The 16,832-nt window shown below is 50.9% G+C and overlaps 6 protein-coding genes across 6 annotated transcripts; all 6 read right to left on the minus strand.

The window, feature by feature from the left end:
* Positions 1 to 860: 860 nt before the first annotated feature.
* P170DRAFT_495860 (putative HAD superfamily hydrolase) lies at positions 861 to 1,827 on the minus strand (the record flags this gene model as incomplete). Its single annotated transcript, XM_024854087.1, has 2 exons — positions 1,743 to 1,827; positions 861 to 1,680 (listed from the first exon to the last, which is right to left on the minus strand). Exons 1-2 carry the CDS (start codon positions 1,760 to 1,762, stop codon positions 861 to 863), a joined length of 840 nt encoding a protein of 279 aa, XP_024705004.1. The 5' UTR covers positions 1,763 to 1,827.
* A 249-nt stretch (positions 1,828 to 2,076) lies between these two features.
* Positions 2,077 to 5,934, minus strand: P170DRAFT_409281 (tetratricopeptide repeat domain-containing protein). Its single transcript, XM_024846767.1, has 8 exons — positions 5,819 to 5,934; positions 5,531 to 5,759; positions 5,116 to 5,478; positions 4,883 to 5,069; positions 4,770 to 4,832; positions 3,226 to 4,720; positions 2,494 to 3,171; positions 2,077 to 2,418 (listed from the first exon to the last, which is right to left on the minus strand). Exons 1-8 carry the CDS (start codon positions 5,893 to 5,895, stop codon positions 2,178 to 2,180), a joined length of 3,333 nt encoding a protein of 1,110 aa, XP_024705005.1. The 5' UTR covers positions 5,896 to 5,934; the 3' UTR covers positions 2,077 to 2,177.
* A 225-nt stretch (positions 5,935 to 6,159) lies between these two features.
* On the minus strand, positions 6,160 to 7,958 carry P170DRAFT_409284 (uncharacterized protein; the record flags this gene model as incomplete). Its single annotated transcript, XM_024846768.1, has 2 exons — positions 6,160 to 7,184; positions 7,241 to 7,958. The coding sequence occupies 2 exons, from the start codon at positions 7,956 to 7,958 to the stop codon at positions 6,160 to 6,162; spliced, it is 1,743 nt and encodes a 580-aa protein (XP_024705006.1).
* A 398-nt stretch (positions 7,959 to 8,356) lies between these two features.
* P170DRAFT_437248 (FKBP-type peptidyl-prolyl cis-trans isomerase) lies at positions 8,357 to 9,218 on the minus strand. The gene is made up of 6 exons (XM_024849318.1): positions 9,049 to 9,218; positions 8,886 to 8,953; positions 8,768 to 8,828; positions 8,685 to 8,705; positions 8,590 to 8,631; positions 8,357 to 8,535 (listed from the first exon to the last, which is right to left on the minus strand). The coding sequence occupies exons 1-6, from the start codon at positions 9,183 to 9,185 to the stop codon at positions 8,478 to 8,480; spliced, it is 387 nt and encodes a 128-aa protein (XP_024705007.1). The 5' UTR covers positions 9,186 to 9,218; the 3' UTR covers positions 8,357 to 8,477.
* An 856-nt stretch (positions 9,219 to 10,074) lies between these two features.
* P170DRAFT_314577 (uncharacterized protein) lies at positions 10,075 to 11,184 on the minus strand (the record flags this gene model as incomplete). Its single annotated transcript, XM_024843273.1, has 2 exons — positions 10,075 to 10,245; positions 10,375 to 11,184. Coding segments are annotated over 2 exons (981 nt in total), but the record flags the coding sequence as incomplete, so codon positions are not given.
* A 771-nt stretch (positions 11,185 to 11,955) lies between these two features.
* P170DRAFT_465053 (putative hydantoin utilization protein A) lies at positions 11,956 to 16,185 on the minus strand (the record flags this gene model as incomplete). Its single annotated transcript, XM_024852293.1, has 1 exon — positions 11,956 to 16,185. One exon carries the CDS (start codon positions 16,183 to 16,185, stop codon positions 12,142 to 12,144), a length of 4,044 nt encoding a protein of 1,347 aa, XP_024705009.1. The 3' UTR covers positions 11,956 to 12,141.
* Between the last annotated feature and the right edge of the window lie 647 nt (positions 16,186 to 16,832).

Raw genomic sequence — 16,832 nt, forward strand, 5'->3', positions numbered from 1 at the left:
CATGTAGCTCCGGGTGGTCTTCAGGAGCAAGAATCTCTCGGTATATAAGATCCCGGATTTCCGGTGGTAGCTTCGCGAAGAAGGCCGATTGTTTCTGGTCATATAACCTTTGCCGTTTCCGCCAACGGGACTTTGGTAGTGGCGGGGTCAGGGGACGTTTGCGGACAGTTGGTAAAGGCTTTGGGCGATCACCGGTACACTTATCACTGCTTGTGGGAAGGAATTTCATAGCTGATGGGAATTGGTGAGAAGAATACTGGGTACACGTAGGTACCACTTCATAAGAGCCAGGAAGGCCGCAAGGTTGACTTGCTCTTGGCATTTAGTCAGCTTAGAATAGCGAAAATGGGGCGATGGGTTAATTAGACAGGGGTGGACGTGGCATGGTGTGGTTTAGATGAAATTGAACGGTTGCACTAGAGGTGAATGTAGCTTCTATTGAGTATGCAACACGATTTGCTAAGAGAAGCCCTCTTTGTGATGGTGAAACGGTTGGTTGTCTTCTGTGATAGGAACTGACTTCCAACTACCGGAGGCCCTATGTCTCTCCTCGGCTATCCATGTTGGCTGTAACACGTACCTTGCATGGAAAAACATTGCAATTATTATTCTCTGCAGGGAGATGATCGAGGAACACTTCTTCATACCAACTTCCGATCCGACCGACGACATACGATGGAAGTTAGAGCTCCGCTATAACACCGGAGCAACTGTAGTGCAGGGACCTAGATTGGAAGAGCGTATAAGCCCCGAGGACTGTCAAACAATATCTCTAGGACGATGGATTTTGATGTAATACATGGTAAACAACCCCAAGTCAATTGACCCCCATGCTCTGCACCCTCGTTCTATGAATCTCTCTATAGCGGTAGATGAATACCGTACTTATCATAATTGAAATCTTCCAAGCTCGGTATAAGTTCCGCCCAACCATCATCAATCTCCCCCAGCTGCCAGTCATCTCCGATCTCAATTAGTCCCGTCTTTCCCGCCAATACTTCCTTTTGTCTCGCTTGATACTCAACTTCCACATCTGGATGCGGTACCCAAACCACCCTCATACCAGCCCTTCTACCAGCCTCCACCCCAATGACACTATCTTCGAACACCAGACACTCTTCTGGCAAGATATGTTTAGCCCCTGTGGTCGACACAGCCGCATTCAAAACCTCCAATGCAAGGAGATACATATCAGGCGCAGGCTTCCCTCGACCCTCTCGGATACGAGAATCGTCCCCTAGGATCCGCCTACTCGGTTCGAAAAAGTCAAGCAAACGCTTCGTCTCCGGCCTCGAAACCTTCAACTCATATGTAGAAGTCTTAGTTGTAGAGGCCAATGCGAGCTCGATCTTCTGCCCGGAGGCAGCACTTTTCGCACGGATGAGATTTGACAAAAGTGTCTCCGTTCCGGGTAATGGCGTGCAACTCGGAAAATAAAGTCTCATGTGCTCTTTTGATTCACGGGCAAATTCATCGCGCGAGATAGGGAGCTCGGCCCAGTCGTGGAAGAGATCGCCGTTGGTTGAGTCAGGGATACCCATGAGCTTGGATCGGATTGTTGGATTGAAGACAGGTCGATCATACTTTTGAAGTAACTCGTTTACTGACTGCGTTATCATGTCTTCGGAGTTGATGAGAAGGCCATCCATGTCGAAGATACACGCCCGGATTGCCGGGAATCTGGTAATCGGCTGTTAGCTGGCTACGTGAAAGCAATAGGTAGAGGATGGGGGAAGGCTCACTCTCTATCATGGGAATTCATCTGTGGGGGTTCTGGTTTGAAATTATCCTGAAGTCTATAGAGAAAAAAGGTATTCAGAAACAATGTCTTTGTGTGTTGTTGACAACTTAGGCTCTTCTCTTACGATCGGCGGGGTCGGGAGTCCCGTCCCTGGATCCGGTCTAGCGTGGCCGCTTCCCGCTTGCCCGTCCCGCACCCGGAGGTATAAATTGCCTGGGAAAAGTAAAATAAAATAAGATAAATCGATCAAAGTGTGAATGAACTTACAAATAGAGATGGGGATCATTTGAGGCTCCACTGCTCCTTCGTGCCAGATGGGCATCGGTACTTACTGACGCTAGTAGAGTCTCGTGTTTCCTGAAAGCATAGCTAAAAGTAATCCAATTGTCATGAACAAATTATTTAACGCATAAAAGAAAACAAAAGAAATTCCTGATCAATGAGCCCAAAAGGCAACAATCTCGTCGAAATCTGCCTCTTTTAGGGTCTTCGCATCTTTGTCCACGTTGGTGATCTCTTTCCTCAAGCGAGCCGCAACTCGAAGACTAATGGAAGCCTTTTGCGTCTTGCCAGTCGTCTCAAAGATTTTAGCTTTGAGGAAAGTAGAGCGAGCAATCTCATTCTTATGGGCGTTAGGATCAACAGACCAGGCATCTAATGCGCCATTGAGCATCGAGCTAAATATGCATTAGCATGAACCTGAACAGCTCGGCAAAGGTGGAATGAGAACACAAAAGAAAGTCCACACTTACATCGCCTCTTCGCTCCGACCCAAGCGCACTAAATGTTGAGCAATCTTATGTGCGACAGTTGCAGTGTAAAAGTCACGATCGCCAACTGTTGCACGCATATGGCTCCATGCTCTCTGGTGATATGAGAAACTCTCATCCCATTGGTCCTGCGCCGCACGAAGGTTCCCAAGTACGTAAAGTATCAACCCCGTACGAACAGAGTCCCTATCATCCTTCCCCAACGCCTTTTCTCTCCCGGCCAGGCTCTCCATCAGCAGAGCGTTGCACTCGTTAAGCTTCCCCTGCGCAAGAAGCGCCCAGCTCAAATTGGCCTCGCCCGATCGTGGGATGTAGTTTCCGAGAGCTTTGCGGATCCGCAGCGCCTCTTTGATGTCGGCTTCGCCCTCTTCGTACCGCTTATCTTGGATTCGTGAGATACCGCGCTCTGCGTAGGCGAGATAGAGCCTCTCGTCTGCAGTTCCCAGTGTTTGGCAGATGTTGGCCACTAGGTCTAGGGAGCGTTCTTTGTAGATTCGACTGGCGTTGAAGTCGCTCGTGTCCATGGATATTGATCCTAAGCAGAAGTAAATGTCTGCGAGAACGGAGTCTCGATCGGGGTGTGATGAAGATTCGCAGATAGTCTGGGCCGTGTCGAAAAAGCCGTCGAAGTGCTTTGTTCGGCCGCGCTCTTTTTGATACCTGAGGTAACATTAGCCCGTATCGCAGAGAGGTTCTTTAAGATTGTATACGCACCATGCCGCCTCATTCAGAAGCTTCGCAAAAAGCAAGCTAGCCACCTCCGATGGATGTGGGATTGTTGACCACAGCTGATGTATCCGTAGGACGTGAGGATAGATTGCCGCGCAGACAGGCCACCTGCTAACGGATAGTCTGCCGCCCGTTGATTTTGGCTGGGGTAAAACCGGCTCTTTGGATGGTGTAGGCATTGCCGATGGCCATCCTACCCAAAGGAGTCGCACGACTTTGTCAAACAAATCCCGTTTTTTCGTATCGTCCATTGTTGACAGAATAACATCCTGGACAATGCGGTGGACTGATACCTGCTGCTTTTGCTTATCCCGTTGAAGGAGGGAGGATTGTAGTAGATCGGCTCTTGCGTCGATGTAACTGCTCTTCTTGAAGTGTCCTCCATCCGAAAGCAATTCCATCGACGCTTCCACCAATAATTCCTCCCCAATAACGTCTGGGTCCAGGAATGAAATTAGCTCCAAGAGCTGGCGGGCTTGTGGTTTTAGCTTTTCGAATGCCCAAACAGTAGACAAAGAGTGGCGGTATGTAGTTATGTTCGTGTCAAACTTTGTCTCGTAAAGACTAGCATGCTCTTCGTGGTCTGTGTATAACTCAAAGAACTCTGATAAGGTGAGATCCTGTCGTCGGATTATCCCTGCCATCTGAGAAATGGCTAGAGGGATACCACCAAGTATACCTGATATTTGCTGTGCTGTGTCGTCTTCACCCTGATTGAAAGCTGTAGTTAGGTGGTTGAAGAGAGTCAGGCTGTCTTGCTGCGAAAGTGGAGAAAGGTCCATGCCTGAAGGCCTTCTTGTGAACATGCTTTTGGCCAGTGGGTCCCGACTAGTCACTAGAATTGATCCACTGCCCTGAGGCCAATAGTCAGCCAGAAGCATTGGATCATCGGCATTGTCAAATATGAGTAGCCAAGATGCTTCTGAGTTGGCTTGGTCAGCTTGAACAAACTCATCAGACTCAGACAAGCTCTTTCGCGGACTAGAAAGCCATCCTTTTACAATTTCCCTGCTAACAACCTGGCTCTTGCACTCAGTTGCGTCTTCTAGCCCAAGCGCTAGCGAGATTTGCTGATAATGGTAGTCGAGCTTGGCGATCTCATCCGCCACGACCCAGAATACCGCGTCAAAGGAGTCTTTATAGCGTCGGGAAAACTCCCGGGCTAACTCAGTCTTTCCAATGCCTCCAAACCCACAGAGTGCATATTGCCGGAGAGGGGTGCTCGATGCTGTTACTACGGTCTTCGCAGGCAAAAGCTCCGCCGCAAGACGTTCCAAAATATCTTCACGGCCACAGAAATCTTCGTTCAGTGAGTGCATGTTCAGAAAACATGGCAGATGGAGTGTCTTTCGAGTGTCAGCACTAGATGTTGTAGGATATACGAGCTCGAAGCCTGAAAGAGATGTTCCCTCTGTTGCCTTGTTCGAAGGCCATTCGGTGGATTCGTTTGATGGGCATTCGGCAAATTCCAAGGCTTCCACTAATCTCAGTCAGGGTGACTCATTGGTCCAACTGAAATTCTAACTCACTTTTAAGTGGCATTTCGCTCATTGTAGGGGAGTAGGCGCTCATGGTGGCATATTGATATTCCTCTGAGAACATTAACTGCAGCCCTCGGCCTTGCAAATGTTTGAAAACTCACGGTCTTCAAGTCTGAGTGCGACAACACGTTCGGCATCATTCAATGTCTCGTAAATAAACCTATGCAAATCTGGTAGGCCTTCACCTCCGATACTCTTCGTGAACAGACAGGTATCGTGATGATTGAGATTGAGACCAATGACAGTTTCCATTGGAGCATGCGTTGAACATGCATCACGGCTGACCAACTAATAACAGTTAGCGATCGCCATCAACTTGCAAACTCAAACTGACCTGCTGGTGCTTTGGAAGTAACGGCGTCGAGCTATTTTTCGATTCCCGCAGTTCATAAACAGACAAGATAGGAGTACGAAGTGAGATCTCTTCAAATCTATCGGCCAGATTGAGCAGCATGGCACCTTCCTGTTCTATACTGGCACTTGGTATCTTCAATGCCTTTCCTGTCGTTGCTTCCAGGACATCTCGGAACCGAGTCAGAGTTGTGTTTTTGTCGCCATATCGATGCGGGGTGCTCAGAAACATGACTCCAGCTATGGCATTCACAATTGACCCATACCGGGGAAATTGCTTATTGGCAACGCATAACGCCTGCTTGACTATACTGCCACCCAGACTGTGGCACACAATCAGGATTGGCTAGAGAAGTCTGTCAGCAGGCAGGTATTCTATTTAAAGTCACTTGATTTACCCGATCCGAGTCTGTCGGCGATCGCGCGTCACTAATGTGCTGCAGAAGGTCATAGCCCAGCATCAAAAGCGACTCCCATGATGGCTTTGCGCCCACGAAAGGCGAGGCATATTCATATGCGAGTATGCGCGGTCCACCCGGGGCACCTGGTAAAGTCGCCAACCATTCCCGGTCAGCGAACGGCCAATTCTCCGGCAAGGTAGTTCCGATGCCAGGAATTAGAATGATGCTAAGATATACGGTAAGCCAAAAGAAACACGAATTCTCATCGGTTGTGCATTGTCTTACTCTATGCCGCTCTGAGCAGTATCTCCAGCGTTTCGCACTACCCGAAGGCGGCCAGTGGTGGTGAAACCTGACGCCATGTTAAGAACTCTGATAAGGTGAGATCTGCAGGCTGTTAAAACACCAGAGATCACTCGAAGATTCACAAGGAGAGTGAGATTTGAGATGGTGAGATTGATGGAAGCAGCAGGGATTCGATGATGCGGGGTAGCCTCCAATCACGATACCCCTGTAGCCGCCGACAATGAATTACCCGACCTCTCCATCACATCCTTGAATGTCGCTTATGAAATATGATTTCAATCCTTAAAAAGAGCAAGACATATTTTTCTTTAACATGCAGATCAAACAAGATGACTCGGGTCCTTCTCGCTGCTCCCAGGCATCAGACCATTCTTAATAGCGCCACACCATTTCCAGAAACATATCCAGCATCGTCTCAGAACCTGCGTATCCCAAAGATAAAACATACACGCCGCCAACGTCGTCGGAATACACAGCACAAAAAACCACCAATATTTCACCGTATTCTGGCCCAGTAAATCAATGTTCATCCCCAATAAGCTAGAGCTAAATGTAAGTGGAATAAAGAGCGTCGCAAGCAGGGTAAGCTTCTTCAGTCGTTCAGACTGCTCAATCGCCTTTCGAGATTCCTCAATAGTCGCTTTATTCATAGCCAGGGTGATTCCCCAAGTGCACATTTTCGATAGCTCGATGCAGCGAACTTGAAGTTGTTCGTAGTCTTCCAACAAACCTTTTGGTGTGAAGGGCCCGTCGGAATTATCAGATCTCTCGGTCTCTGAGGTGTGCTGCCGTCGGCTCCTGCCGGGGCCCAGCGGTACGGCACCCTTCGGAATGTGGTGGTCTGTTTTGACCTCATCTATGCCTTGGTTTCTTCGCTCGGTCAACACGTGGATCGCACGGGTGCTATCTTTCAGTTGTTGGGCATGTCGGTTGAGAATGTTGTAGAAGTATTGAAGGGTTCCCAAGGCGTCGGCCGGAAGACCTTGAGTGATGGTATTGATTTGAATGTTGATTCTGGACTCTATCAGGTTCAGAAATTGGACTTCAGAAAATGCTGCGTGCGCAAATAGCGGGATGCACATGGATAGTGGATCTCGAGGGGCGCGACGGGCTAGGTCGACCAGTGCGATCAAGGAGTCGTACTGCAGCGGGAGAATAGTGGTACTTTGCTGAACTTCTGCTTCAGTATTTGCCGCCGATTCGACACGGTTCGTAGTAGTTCGAAATGCCATCTTAGGATGATGTTGGAGGACGGGTAGTGGCGTAGCCTTGCTTTCAATGTGGCTTGTCCATGGTCCTGGCGGGGATCGTTCCAGCGGCCTGCCATGGTCCATCCAAGCAATAACTGCATCTACCATATCAGCATATATCATCTCATGGCATGTACACGTCTTATCCTACCGGTCCAGCCTTTGCCTGTTTTCGCGACACAGAGCGATATCCATTGTTCGACCACTGAGAAGCATGAACAAACAGTGGAGTACTCGCGCACGAGCGAGTCTCCGCAACAGATTCTGGTCGAGCCGAGCTGTTGAATCTTATACGTTGCAATTTCATTTGACTGGCGTAAGCGTTGTGACTGGAGATCCTGTCCGCCAAAATCATCACGATGCAAAATCGTGTTGATACAGATTCGAAATATATTGTTCGACGAACTGGTAAGTGATGGCAAGCCATACGAATGTCTGTCAATGCTGGGCGAAAGAAAGTCCATGTGTCTCCTGAAGAATTCCGGATCGATGTTGTATTTGCTTCCGAGGGCTGAAACCCATGACGGTGATAGAAACCCTCGAAGGAAGACTATTTGTCCAAGGCCTCGTGCTGGGACAGGGGTAGCTGAAAACGCCTCGTGCTGTTGCTGCTGGTATTGTTGCACATCCCATTTTCTCTCGCCGCTGTTGTATACCACGACCAAGTCGTGGGGCGGTTCAGATCTGGTGGCAAAGAGCGTGCCATCTTCGTCTGATTTTCCCGAGTTGAGAAGATTACGCTCCTGGCGCATCCATTCTCCCAAGTCGACATAATTGTTTCCCGGGAAGACGGAGGTGCTCGAGTATCTTCTTGAGAGCGAGATAACTGCTCGCGTATAATTCTCGGGTGTCACTGGTAGGTCAGTCATTAGTGCCTTGAGCTTTAATCATGCTGGGGGCCTTACGTGCAGACTTCGTGCGCTCCATGCCTTATTGCATAGGATGTCGTGTCGGCATACCTGAGGTGTAAGAAATGCCAACACGTTGAGATGACCGATTACAATGGTCAATAACTCCCTTGATATGAATTTATGTCCATAGATCAGTGGAGATAAAGCATAAGCGTACTGTCGCAGCCGCTGTCTCATTGACCTCCGCGCTTAAATATTGTCTTTCAGTGGCTTGTGCCTTGCCGCCTGGTGCTGTGGGCCCTTTGCGGGATGTGCGTTAGAATCATGGCGGGCGCCAAAAGCCGCGGGGCTTTGACGCCATTTGGGGCCAGTCACAATCACAGGCAGGGATTATGCATTAGTAATGTGCAAGGTGATACATGCGCAAAAATAGGAACGTGAATTCTGGACCTCAGGCTAAATAAAACATGCAGTAATACAACACCATCTATTCGAAAATATGATATGCAAGTTTCGAGAAGTATTCAACCAATTCGATTACTCCGAGTCTTCTGACTGAACAGTCCTACCATTGATCGCTAGCAGCTCGACATTACTACATCAATTAGTCAAAAGCACACCTAGCCTAGTCAACAAAAGGACAACTTACAAAACCAGTGTGGAATTCCCGGGGATGAATGGAGGGGCTCCCCTTCATTCGAATATATTAGCGGAACTCATAAATCGAAAGGCACAATCACATACCGTTCACCGTATCCATAATGCCTGTTGCCATACACAATCAGCAAAAGATCCCAGAAAACCAACAAAAGTCAACGAAAACATACGGGCCAAATGTAAGAAGAGACTTTTCACCAAGACTCATACCGAGGATCCCTACCTCCCAGCCTGTGATCTCAATGGTCAGGAAAAAGTAAAGCAATTATTAGGATCCATCCTGCTCACCTTTAATCACCTTTCCCATTCCAATCTGAAAAGTGAACGGGTATCCTCTTTTGATACTACTGTCGAATCTGATCACGAACCATCATTAGCGCGATGCACTCGATCCATTCCCATCTTCCACCCCAGCCTGAAATCGCCTCTTGTCAACCCAGGTCAAGCTTACCGACGACCCCTATTCCACGACCGCGTCGGATCGTACAGGTAGCCATGATAGTGAACGGTCACCATGTCGCCATTCTTGGGGTAGTCCACCCCGTTACCGGGGCGAATGATATCCTTGATGAAGTCGATAATCCCCATATTTGCCTAGAGATGTGAAAACCAGACTATTGTTGGGAGATACGCCGAAGATTCAGACAGATCACATGACAGACGCGGTTGGCGGAATGTCGGAACGGAAAAACATGGATGACGTCATGGACAGAAGACAGAAACAAAACAACTCAGTAATTGCTGCAGCAAGAAGTCCAAGGACATCTAGATTAGCATTTTTTTTCATTATTGTACCCTTTCTCAGTTCTTCTGCTTTGGTGTTTGTCTTCTGCTATTTTCTACGTCGAGATATACTTTCTCTACCGTAAACATATCCCTTGACATTTGAAGGGGTTCAACTGGTTCAACTCGAACCGCGGATTATCCGCAATTTATCCGCAACGCCGCGAACAAGTTGAACCCTTGAACAAGCCACTCGTCCACGGAGTACCAGAAACCCAGATTGTATTCAGGTCCATTGCATTCTGAATTCCTGGGCTATACACATCATAATAAATCATGAGATTAACGAGGGAGAGAAATTGAAATGGTCTCGCGCTTGTTCTGCTATCGGGTCGGTTATATATAACTTGCGAGGCACTGGATGAACAACATCAAATTATCTTTAAAGGATTTAATCTATACGCACATAGAAACTCATCATGAAGCAAACAGTACGAAACTCTGTTTAATAACCCAAGGGTGCAGAAATGTAAAAGTGGTGGTTAAATAAGACGCATTGCGAAAAACGCCAATATTGGTACAGTGCTACGGTTGACACAAATTAAATCAAAAAAGGTATTGAAAATATGTCCTTAATTCTCATAAAAACCCGAAAGCTCTATTTACAAATGATATCATACAAAATACAATCGCATATCAGATCCATAACTCATAAAACCTGTCCCGCGATCTAGACACGCTGGGCACCCGCATGCGAACCATCCATATCAGAATCGACAGTCGGATCCATCTTGTTTCCAACATTGCTGTCATGAGGACCAGCAGTGCCCGAAGCGCGACCACTACCAGGGGTGTTGTAGCTGCTGCTGGCCATGTCTTCGTGACGAGCACGGTTGTCCCGGTCGCTGTCGACGCGAGGGTCCATCTTGTTCGCGGTAGCAGACGAGTGAGGACCCGAGCGAGCGGGATCACCGCCATCAGCGTGCGCGTGAGGCTCGAAGACCTTGGTGGTCGTTGGGCCTGCGTTGCCTTCGATGGGGATCACACCCGCAACGCCCTCGGTGGCTTGGCCCGTGATCGAGCCGCGGATGTTGCCTTCGTGGCCGAGGGCGTTGGGGAGGGAGGTGTTGATGTGTGCGCCCTTGGTGTTGGCGTTGGTGCTGCCGGTCGTGGTGCTGTGGCGGGCGCTGCTCATGTCGCTGTCGACGCGGGGATCAGCCTCGTTGGCGACGTTGCTGGAGTGAGGGCCGGCGGTAGAAGAGGCGGGACCGGTGGTGCGGCTGGTTCGAGACACGCTGTTGCGAGCACCAGTGCTGTCGAGATCGCTGTCGACGCGAGGATCGGCCTCGTTGGCGACGTTGCTGGAATGGGGACCAGCGGTGGAGGAGGCAGGGCCGGTGGTTCGGTCATGGGTAGAGAAGTTGCGGCCGCTGCTCATGTCGCTGTCGACGCGAGGGTCGGCTTCGTTGGCAACGTTGCTGGTGTGAGGACCGGCAGTCGAGGAAGCAGGACCGGTGGTACGGTCGTAGCCAGAGGCACCGGTGTATCCAGAGGTACCTCCGGCATGGCCAAGGCCGTTACCGGGGACGGAGCCCTGGTGAGAGCGGTTGAAGCCGGTGGAGGACCGATCGCTGTCGACGCGGGGGTCCATTTCGTTGGCGACGTTGCTAGTATGAGGACCGGCAGTGGTGTTGTTGCCGTATGATGAGCCGTAAGAGTTGTTGGCGCCGTAGCCGGAGGTGCTGTTGCTCAAGGGCTTTGTGGAAGAGTGGCCGTAGGAAGATCGGTCACTGTCCACGCGAGGATCCAGCTCGTTGGCAGTGTTGCTGGTGTGAGGGCCAGCAGTGTGAGAACCGCCAAAACCACTGGAGGAGTTGTTGTAAGAGCCAGCAGCAGGGCTTTGACCGAAGGTCTGGCTAGAGCCGGAGGTGTTGTAGGAAGGGTCGTCGATGGGGTTAAGCATAGACATTTTGGCTTGGTTGATCGAGGTTTGAAGTAATCGATGAGGGTATAAAATTCAGAAGTGAGAAAATTGGAAGATTAATTCGCTGTTATAGATCTGGATGGTGATTTGGATTTAGTACTGATTTTTGAAGTGCATCTTGCCCCTTAAATAGATAACAAAGCAGCCCGGAACAAGTGACGTTATTCTACCGTCTATACTGGGATGAAGTCCTGTAGCCCTACGAAAGACCAATGATGTATTCCTAGACGATCCTCATCTCCAAGAGGCAAACCTGGCTTGGAGTGGGTCTAGAATCCGGGGACAAGCAATAAGCATGGCCGGTGCGTCATGGAGGATCCACCGAAACCGGATGATCGCGTATGATGTCACTCCGTCGACATCCTCGCTATTTTGGGATGCATTATACTACGATAGCTGAGTGCTCTGTCTAATCTCTAAGATAATCGCTTATGGAATTATGTACTCATTTCTACCCCACGAAAAGTGCGAAAACAGCGAGTCCCCTTGGACTTGGCATTTGCCGGCCAAGCAATGCAAAGCCGCTCTTCCGATGAACTGCCCATATCATTTTAATGAACTACCAAGCAACGCTAACGTCTTGTTTTGTTTCTATCTGAAGATAATCACGAGACTGTGAAAGGACCTTGGCTTCAGAATATCATGATTTCAATTATAATTGGCGGTGGTTCGGTTACGAGTGCATTGTCGGATTTCCAACATTACGTAGAGACCCACTGCAACCGACTCTAGATACCGATGTCATTCCGCCTCCAAGTGTATCACGACTGTCCCACTTTAAGGAGTGATAGAAAATATGACGATGCTCCCCACATGGACGCGTCGAGCCCCTCGATCTTACAACGAGTCCCAGCCTTTGACTACCCGCATATGCGCAAACCAGTCCCTCACATACGGCAGTTTCACATGTGGTCCATAGGGATCTAGTTCCCATTGCGGACGAGGGGCGTCTAAACCAGTTTCATCGAAGCATGAGTCCGTCAATTGCGCGATCGATCCCCCTCGATCGTACTGTGGTGGTTGACCCGCTTCATCCCTCGTTTTCCGGATCTCCTCTCTTAGGGCTTCTGTGTCCCCGTGAGCAACGCTTCTCTCAGGAGTCACGACGACGCCATAATTCTCACGAGCACCATCAACAGTAACCAGCCCTCGCCGAACCTCCAGAGCGACCTTCACCGCAGGTCGCGTCAAGGGATCGCCAAGTCCCCCGCCTCCCCAGGTAACCCATTCGAGGAGATCACCAGGATCGACACGAACATGATCGCATTTCGACGGGAGAACCCGGACCGGAGGATCCCCCTTCGACTTCGAATACCGATATAGAATCTTCCGCGATCGAGACCCCGGCTTCCCGCCTCTAATCCCCCACGGCTTCGTGAACCACCGATCGTCATGAAGACTGAACTCCCCGCGACACAGAAACCGATACAGCGTGCGCTGCGCATTCCCTCCCCGATAGAACCCCGCCCCTCCGCTATCCGGAACGCTCTCGTTCGCCTCGATCCGCAGCGGATAGTTCAACTCGATACTCTCCGTCGGGATGGACTTGATCGCTGGAAATAGGCAGTGGCAATCTAATCCGTCCCCTGCATTCCGCGCCGGCACACCCCCGAACCCGATCTGATAGAGCTGGTACCATTCCCCGTCGGGCTTGTATCCTGAGTAGAAGAAATGGGGGGAGTCACTGAACCCGGCCGCGGCGGCGTAGGTTTCGTTCTTCTGCCCGATGAGGGCTTGCATCACGTCCATGGTCCGGCCGAGGATGTGCGTCCGGCAGGATATAGCGGCTGGACGGACGGGCTTGAGCACCGTTCCTTCCGGGATGTGGATGTCGATGAGATCGTGGAAGCCGTCGTTGATTACCGTCCCTGGCGCGGCAGCCGCGATCATGTAGTACCCGATGAACATCTTGAACATGGTTTCGGAGAGGTAGAAGTTAATGCTGTGTTCGCTTTGGGGCGACGTGCCGGACCAGTCGAAGCGGAGGCGGTTGTCTGGGGTCTTGGTCATGGTGCAGGTTAGGGCCCAGGGACCAGTACCGTGGCCGTCGTCGTCGACGAAGTCGGTGAATGTGCAGGGTTTGTCGTCGAAGTCTGTAGCGATGATTCGTGCCATTCCGGTACGGTTGCGGAGGAGGAGTTCGGCGCACGAGGCGAGGAAGATTTCGGTGCCGAAGCGAGTGGCGAGCTCGCAGACGCGTCGGGATGCCGTGCGACAGGCGGAGATGATGGCCATGAGGTCGGAGCGGTACCAGTCTGGCTGGCGGGAGTTGCGACAAAGGAGGTCCACGAGGTCGGTGTTCATAACGCTCTTGGCGTAGAGCTTGATGCATGGGATTTGGACTCCGTCGTCGAACACGGAGGTCGCGTTGATCGACATGCTGCCGGGCACCATGCCTCCGACGTCGGTTAGATGGCCGAACTGTGAGGCCCAGCCGATAAGGCGATGGTCGTGGAAGATGGGGAGGAGGACGATCGCATCGTTTAGATGCGTCACGGCCCCTTTGGTCATGTAGGTGTCGTTGGTGATGAAAACGTCGCCTTCCTCGATGGACCCCGTCCATGCTTCGAGAAACTGCGTAATGAAACTGCCGAATTGACCCACGAGCATTTTGCCGTCCGCAGTGGTGATCACGTTGAACTCGTCTTGTTGCTCGCGGATTGCTGGCGACATGCTACAGCGCAGCATGAGGGTGTCCATCTCGCTGCGGATCGATGCGAGGGCGGAGGCCACCAATGTAGGGATCAGGGGGGTCGATTTGATGGTATCTAACGCTTCACCTCGAGACTGGTCCTTTGGCTGTGTTGGAGGTGCATATTCATCCGGACGGATCAGGATGTTGCCAATCGCATCGATCTCTCCATAACAGCCAGGAAGGATGAGTGTGTTACTATCCATCTCGGTGATGATACATGGACCATTGACACGGAGTCCGGCTTGGTTCAGTTTCTCCCGATCCCAGAGAGCAGCTTCCATTTGTTGGCCATCAATGATGATCTTCTTTATTGAAACCTCCGCGGCGTTAGGGGGTAGTCGTGAACTGGCTTCGCTCAGCCGTGGAAGTTCAATATCGGGGGAAGCATCGACCGCAACCACTTCTAGTCGCATGAGCTCCAGTTCAAAAGTCGGAAGACAGTATCCGAATTGCTGCTCATGTTGAAGATCAAACTTAGACTGTAATGCTTCTCTCCATGGCTGGTCCTCCAGCGATAAATCGGCTTCATTCAAATCGACAGTCAGAGTCAGAGCCTGCCCCTTGTATCGAAGGTCGATATGATAACCGATGTTAAGATCCATTGGCTTTTTCGAGTTTGACTCTTGGATTGTTCTTTTGCATGACTCCTCGAGCTCATCGAATCGGCTCTTGACGTCTGACGATGCCGTTGCAGAGAGCAGTCGGATTAAGGACGAGGACTGGCTGTGTGTCAACTTGGTCGTTGCGTCTCCCAGCGCACACAGAGTTCCAGGTGATGGAGGAATAATGACTGGCCAAGCTCCAAGTAGCTTGCCAATTGCATTTGCATGTAATGGACCAGCACCTCCGAAGGCGACCAGAGCAAAGTCTTTGGGGTCGTATCCCTGCTCCACAGACACAAGCCGTAGTGCTCCATACATGGTCTCGTTCACCAAGTTGATAATGTCTTCCGCTGTTTGCGTCACGCTGAGCCTCATTTGCGACGCAATGCTCTCGACTGCAACCGCTGCTTCTTGCACGCCCAGCATAAAGTCACCTCCGAGCAAGCTCTCGGGAAGATAGCCTAGAACAAGATTCGCGTCCGTGACCGTGGCATCTTTCCCACCTTTCTGATAGCACGCGGGGCCTGGACTCGCACCCGAGCTTTCCGGTCCTACTCGCATCGTCTCCGTGATATCCATATACCGAGCGATCGAACCTCCTCCAGCTCCAACCGTCCGGATATCAACCACCGTCTCGCGACGCAATTGAGGCTTACCTTGATAAATCAGCGCACAGTCCGTCGACGTCCCTCCCATATCGAACGTAATCAATTTCTTATACGGAGTATGGCGCGTCACGACATCCGCCACCCCCTGGACTCCTCCAGCCGGCCCAGACATCAGAATATTCACGGGCAGCTCACCCGCCAATTCGAGACTCGTCAACCCGCCATCCGACTTCAGGATACGAATCGTATCCCCGTCGTCAGCCAGCAGCTCTCGCAGATTCCCCAAATAACTCTGCACAACCGGCTTCACCAGCCCATTCGTACACGCCGTCACCGTCCGCTCATACTCCCCCACCTCCCTCATCACCTCACTCGAGCGTATAATCGTCACCTCGCCCCCCAGCTCCTCAGCCACGATCTCCGCAACCAACGCCTCATGAGCATCATTACAATGCGAATTCAACAGCGAAATCACCACCGCCTCCGGCCTCTCCTCGCCTCTCTTCCATCCGCCCAAACACCCCCTCAACCTCTCCGCATCCACATCCCCCACACTCCCTCCATCAACCCCCATCCTCTCAAAACACTCAATAACCCTCTCCAACGGCACCACCGCCTCCGGCGGACAATAATGCAACCAAGCCCCAAGTCCCCCAGGGATCTGCGACCGCCTAACCGCCAGGATATCACGATGTCCCGCCGTGACGATCAGCCCGGTCCGGGCGCCTTTCCCTTCCAGCACCGCGTTCGTAGCAATCGTGGTTCCATGATGAATATACTGGAATTTATCTCCGTCGGTCCAGCCGAGCTGTTCACGGATCTTTCGGATCCCGTTCTGGATTCCAATGCTTTGGTCGTGGGGTGTGGTGGGGACTTTTGTGCGCGTTATGTAGCCATTGGGAGTGAGGGCGCAGACGTCGGTGAATGTGCCGCCGACGTCTGCGCCGAGACGGTATGTGTTTGTGGCCGGGGGCATGGTTTGGATTGAAATGGGATAGGATGATGGAAGAGAAGAGGAAGTTAGACTGTACAGATGATGGTAAATCAAGAGAACAAGACTGGAAACCCCTCGTTCGATTCATTAAGCATCAAAAGATAAGATAGACCCCCTCCCTTGCCAGATAGGCCATACATTGGTGCTTTCGGCCTGCGACGCGTGTCTGCGGGCTCCGAAGGGTTTAGTCTGTGCGACCGGGAGATAGCCTTGCTTGTTGCGGATTTTGAGTGGATTGTGCTGCTTTAGACCCGCTTTTGGCTGATATGACATTCTTGATCGGCGCGTAGTTCGCGTGCCAAGAGTCGGGATGGTTTTGGAAGAGCATCTAGGTGTTCGTTCCATTTCAAGGGGCTTTGGGATGCTTTAACTTCAAATCGCTGGAATTTGGTAATATCGTAAGGGGAAAATGCCACTGCATAAGTACATTGCTCGTTGTGGGTGGTCACTTGATGAATTCAGGTTTCCGGAATTTAAAGACCAAATTGGAAACAGCCTCTTGAAAGATAAGGTAAGCTGGACAAAGGGAAAGAGTTGAACACTGGATTATCGTCCCGAAATCCCTCCATCTCATCTAGGAAAGCCTCCGTTTACTAGATTTGTTGACAAGGGTGTGCGCTGTGCTGGAT

This window comes from Aspergillus steynii (genome assembly GCF_002849105.1).
Source record: "Aspergillus steynii IBT 23096 chromosome Unknown P170scaffold_4, whole genome shotgun sequence".
Taxonomy (NCBI): domain Eukaryota; kingdom Fungi; phylum Ascomycota; class Eurotiomycetes; order Eurotiales; family Aspergillaceae; genus Aspergillus; species Aspergillus steynii.

Excerpts from the sequence above, each read along its gene's own strand:
- P170DRAFT_437248 (XM_024849318.1), bottom strand. The coding sequence starts at position 9,185 with ATGGGGATTATCGACTTCATCAAGGATATCATTCGCCCCGGTAACGGG. Across the intron at positions 8,954-9,048 it reads TCGTGGAATAGGGGTCGTCG|ATTCGACAGTAGTATCAAAA; the intron begins GTAAGCTTGACC and ends GTTCGTGATCAG. Across the intron at positions 8,706-8,767 it reads TCTCTTCTTACATTTGGCCC|GCATTATGGATACGGTGAAC; the intron begins GTATGTTTTCGT and ends GTATGGCAACAG.
- P170DRAFT_409281 (XM_024846767.1), bottom strand. The coding sequence starts at position 5,895 with ATGGCGTCAGGTTTCACCACCACTGGCCGCCTTCGGGTAGTGCGAAAC. Across the intron at positions 4,721-4,769 it reads GAGCGAAATGCCACTTAAAA|TGGAAGCCTTGGAATTTGCC; the intron begins GTGAGTTAGAAT and ends GACTGAGATTAG. Across the intron at positions 3,172-3,225 it reads CTTCTGAATGAGGCGGCATG|GTATCAAAAAGAGCGCGGCC; the intron begins GTGCGTATACAA and ends ATGTTACCTCAG.